This window comes from Panicum virgatum, chromosome 2N (assembly GCF_016808335.1).
Source record: "Panicum virgatum strain AP13 chromosome 2N, P.virgatum_v5, whole genome shotgun sequence".
Classification (NCBI taxonomy): Eukaryota; Viridiplantae; Streptophyta; class Magnoliopsida; order Poales; family Poaceae; genus Panicum; species Panicum virgatum.
Genome location: NC_053146.1, coordinates 39,583,369 through 39,588,021, shown reverse-complemented (window position 1 = coordinate 39,588,021; position 4,653 = coordinate 39,583,369). Strand labels below are relative to the sequence as shown.

The following is a 4,653-nucleotide window of genomic DNA, read 5'->3' as shown; positions in this document are numbered from 1 at the left end:
AGGAAATGATCTAGGACGGAGTTTTAGATAAATTTTTTGCATGGCTAGAGCGAGGCATCAAGGCTTGCTGTCGGCTGCAAGCACTCGTGGCGGCGGCGCACGGGATCCACTAGCATAGCCGGCGGGTGCCGAGGCAGGGCTGCAGGACTGATGGATGCATAGCCACAGTCAGGACTGACGGGCCGTGCAATAAATACCTATAGGGCCCGCCACTGCTTGTAGCCTGGCTGGCGTACCCATTAATCTTGCTCTTAGAGCAAGTATTATGGATAATGAGTAGCATGCAAAATGCCAATGTGGAAGAGAGAGAAGAAATGAGCGGTTCGCGAATCGGCAGTGGGGAGCGGGCGTATGCGTGCTTGTGGGGCCGCTACCCTGGCTTCCGCGTCCCTCGTTCGACCCCTTCCTGCGGATCCGCGCGCAGCATCAAACTGTCATGGGGCCCACCACCAGGAGCTCGGCTGCTCTGCTGAGCTGGAGCGGGAGCTGCCCGCACGCCGACGTAACTATTGCCTTTGCTCTTAGGCCAATTTCAGTGGGAGTGTCACGAGCATTAAATTTGCTGACACGGTAAGAGAGAGAATGTTGAGTGTCATGGAATGTGGGAGAAGTGTCATCACCATGACACTCCTCCGGCTTGATTACCTAATTTACAGTCTTAGTAACCATACGATGACACTCTCCACTGAGACTGGCCTTAGTGTAACTGTGCCAAGAGGCAGGAGTAACTTCAATGCAGTTGCATTGGCTCCCTCGGAGTTGTTGAATACTAGAGTATCTTAGCTAATTAACTCTGAATCTAATCAAAACTTTTGACCAACCTACTCTCCAATCGAAATCCTTTTTTTAGCAATTGACTTCACGGTCAAGGTCAATTTTTTAATCCGACTTGTCTCCTAGGCACCATACTTGCAAATGCTTTCAAAACCCATGTACTGATTAGATTCAATCTTGTGAATTATATTTGAGATGCCTACTCCACCTGCAGGAAAGACAATGGTTTTAATATAAATTGTTCAGCCGTGGGGATTAATACTTTAGTCAAACCGAACAAGTTGTGTGGACTACGACTACGTACCCAGAGAGATTGCGCTGATGAAGATCATGGAAGCCAAGATGAAGATGATGAGTGACGCACGCCCTAACCATCTGATCAACTTACTCACATAGTGCTGGCCGATGATGGCAGCCATGAATGCAACAGCGATGAAATAAGCAGCTAGACAAGGCAAACAAATTGAGTCCATAACTGGTGGCTGTCACTTTAATAATAATCATGGTGGAAATATGTGGAAGAATGGATTACCATAAGGCACCGGGAACCGGTGCAAGATGTAGAACTCAACGACCGACATGGAAGACGAGAACATCATTGCAAATGTGGCTGTAGCACTTGAAACCTATCATATTTCTGATTATTAGGAAGGTGTTTCAATGGTAATGCATGATATTTCTATGGTCCTTAGAAAGGTACTAATAGCTCCTAAAACTGACTCGTTGCTGTGTACCATGTATTGAAATTTTCCAATCATACGAAACCAATCCTTGGAACTTGTACAGTGATACCTTTTAAAAGATAGCTTTAGAAAACCCCAATGCAATATATATGGAGCATACCTGGGGAGGGATACCCAGCTCCAGGAACAACGGCCCTATAATGAAGCCTCCTCCAGCACCTAGCAGACCCCCGACAAGTCCTGCAACAATACCTGATAGACAGTATACAAAGAGCTGGCGAGGTTTTTCAACATTTTGTTGGCTTCCCTTCGATGATAACACCTTCTTCCCGGTCATCAAACCATGTGCTTCATACATGGTCACTCCTACTGCCACTGGGATCTACATTTAAGGAGAAAGATTTCAAAGGGGTTTAATTTGGATAGGAGGGTTGCAACTCAAATCCTTAGAATTCAGATCTAAAGCCTAGAAGTTCCTATAGCAATCTCCTCAGATAAAACAGGTCCAATGGCATATGGCTAATATTGTTCCCATATGCCATCCATCCTTTACATTTTTCCCCTAATATTCGTACCTGGAGAGAATTCAAGACCCAGTATAGAGTGGAGCAGTGAACACTGTACTTCTGCAAGTAATTAGTACTTGTAAAGAGCATGAAAGAAGGAGAAAACATTGGCAACATTTCATAGAAATTTATGTGAGATTTCATTGAGTGTCAGATGGAGGCTGTAGCTACATCCTCACATTTGCAATCTGAAGTGCAAGGAATGCCAACCACACAAATGCAAGGAGACTGAACTCCTTCCAGTAAACATTCTTCAGGAGTGATGACTGAAACATTGGGAAAATCTTGTTCAAAATCTTATGAATGTTCTTTGGAATATGCTGGAATTAAGTCATTTGAAGTTTACCTTCTCAGCTGACGGATTTTTGGCACCGACTGAGTCACCTGGTCCCGTAGGGATTGCTGTTGCATGCTCTGGTTCCTGACCTGACATCATGTTGGGAAAACAATATTAATCAAAAGGAAGAGCTTTCGCATTTGGTAAGACCGTAAGACAAATTCTTCATTTTGTTGCTCTCTTACACATTTGCTCCAATCTTTGTGCCGCAACCTCCTGGAAGAGATGCATGAAAGCAACAGTTCAATTAGTGTAACTGGAGAAAGAAACATAGATATAACTAAGAAAGTGCAAAAGATTTACTCTTTTCTTTATGGTCTCTTTCTTCCATGTTTCAACGCCCTTTAAGAAGGCCTTCATTGACGTGGCTGGATTCATTTTGAAGATGCAAACCATTGTCAGTCATGGTCTCAGGAGCAACTAAATTAGACAAGAAGTTTTCACGGTGCCAGGGATAAAACACGAACCTAGGAAAAGAATTATCAGGAGAGCCGTTACCAGCCAGTCCGGGAAAACAACATTGAAAATGACACCGATGCTGACCCCAAGCATAAGCATAGGCTGGATGAGCATGGCGAGGTCGTAGTCGATCAGCGGTATGTCCAAACTTGGGTGCCTCAGCTTGAGATTGTAGTACACCGTTGAGACACATGTACCCATGATCATGCCTATTGTTGATCACAAAAAAAGGATCGATCTGAGTTGTTGATCCTGCAGAAGGATATATAGAGGGGTCGGCGAATAATGTTATCGAGATGCTCACACTTGGACATGGCAGCCGACGACTTGGGATCAAACCCGATGATCAATGCCAGCATCGGCAGGAAGATGCCGCCACCGCCGACGCCGCCGACGCTCCCAGAAGCCGCGCCGAAGATCCCGATCAGGGAGCCCAGCACGATCCGCCACCCAAACTCCATCGGCTGTTGACAAAAAAATCATCCAAGAATGCACCGCATTATTAGCAAAAAAAAAACATGCGTGTTTGAAAGCGTTGCAGACATATTCCAGTGACACAAAACAAACTTGCATGGAATCTGTAGAGTAGCACACTGAATGGTGACAGACAAATCCTGATCGAAAGCACGGAGCTGCTCGCATTACCGGCCAGATATGGTGGTACGAGTTGCCATCACTCCGCGTCGAATTACGCACTGCGCCCATCCCCGCCGGCGCTTCCGCGGCTCCGGCACCCGAGAGCCCCCAGTCGGTGGCTGCGACAACCGTGCTCGCGACACTGAGCGCGGCCACGGCATGCCACATATTCCTCATTTCCTCGGCAGAGAGAGAGAGAGAGAGCAGCCGGCCCCGGGCGACTCTAGCCTCGCCTCTCTGTCTTGCACCTCTCAGGTACTGGGCGTGTCGGCGACTCAGCGTGGGTGGCCGGCAAGCGAAATGGAGCAGTGATGAATGGAGCCGTGGCATTTTCTAGCCGCGAGAATCCAGTGATCCACTCCAGCGCCACAGACCTAGAGGTGCAAGTGGGTGCCCATTCATTGCTCCTTTTAATGTAAAATATTGAACTAGTTTCTTAAAATGAGCTTTCACTTTAAAAAAAAAAGTATAAACTTTTGAACTCAAGAGAGGTGGTAGATATCTTATTAGGAGCATCTATTTGCACCCCTATGCAAACCACATTCTTAATGGAAGGCATTCAACCGCGAGAATTCGTTGTCTTGATTTTATCTCAATAAAACTTTAGATTTCACCACGCATTACACGTATAAAATCTATACTATAAAGGTAAAAAACAATTGAAAATGGTTTTCACCCAAATTGGATCACCTTACCCCTCACGCCGGACCCACGTGTCGGGGCGGAGGGGTGGGAGGAGGTGCAGATCTATAGAAATTGCATATTGGAAGATGTTTGTGCCAAACAGTAAACTTTTCCTCACCGATTGCGCGTACCCACCCCTGCCCATGGCCGCCGTTTCCTTCTCCCTCCCCATCTGTTCCGCCCGGCCTCGAGCCTTGCTGCCATCTGCCGAGCAACCTTGTGCGCGTGATGCCTCCACGGCAGCACGGCTGGCGGCCGCAACCTATCCAACCGCTTTCCGCCTCGCCCAGTGTCACACCCGATTTCAGAAAAGAAACCAGATGCATCTCATATGTGCGCCAGAATCAAGTTTAAAGGAGAGGAGAATGGAAGGCTAATGCTCTGGCGCAGCAAGCATCTGGCTGTGTAGTTGTGAAAAAGTATTTTCACATTCGGAAGTTGATATGAGCAAGTGCCGAGCTACTGGTGCTGGACCAACCGGTCTGACCAGTTGCCGCAACCGGTCTGACCGACC

General features: G+C 47.1%; 1 protein-coding gene across 1 annotated transcript; it reads right to left on the bottom strand.

Annotated features, from left to right (window-relative positions):
- Window positions 1-426: 426 nt before the first annotated feature.
- On the bottom strand, window positions 427-3,280 carry LOC120662600 (sulfite exporter TauE/SafE family protein 3-like). Its single transcript, XM_039941716.1, has 12 exons — window positions 3,124-3,280; window positions 2,828-3,028; window positions 2,664-2,728; window positions 2,546-2,573; window positions 2,370-2,449; window positions 2,203-2,289; window positions 2,033-2,083; window positions 1,618-1,839; window positions 1,307-1,400; window positions 1,079-1,219; window positions 910-982; window positions 427-562 (listed from the first exon to the last, which is right to left on the bottom strand). The coding sequence occupies exons 1-12, from the start codon at window positions 3,278-3,280 to the stop codon at window positions 427-429; spliced, it is 1,335 nt and encodes a 444-aa protein (XP_039797650.1).
- Between the last annotated feature and the right edge of the window lie 1,373 nt (window positions 3,281-4,653).

Excerpts from the sequence above, each read along its gene's own strand:
- LOC120662600 (XM_039941716.1), bottom strand. The coding sequence starts at position 3,280 with ATGGAGTTTGGGTGGCGGATCGTGCTGGGCTCCCTGATCGGGATCTTC. Across the intron at positions 3,029-3,123 it reads GTCGGCTGCCATGTCCAAGT|GCATGATCATGGGTACATGT; the intron begins GTGAGCATCTCG and ends GATCAACAATAG. Across the intron at positions 2,729-2,827 it reads CCTGATAATTCTTTTCCTAG|CCACGTCAATGAAGGCCTTC; the intron begins GTTCGTGTTTTA and ends AAATGAATCCAG.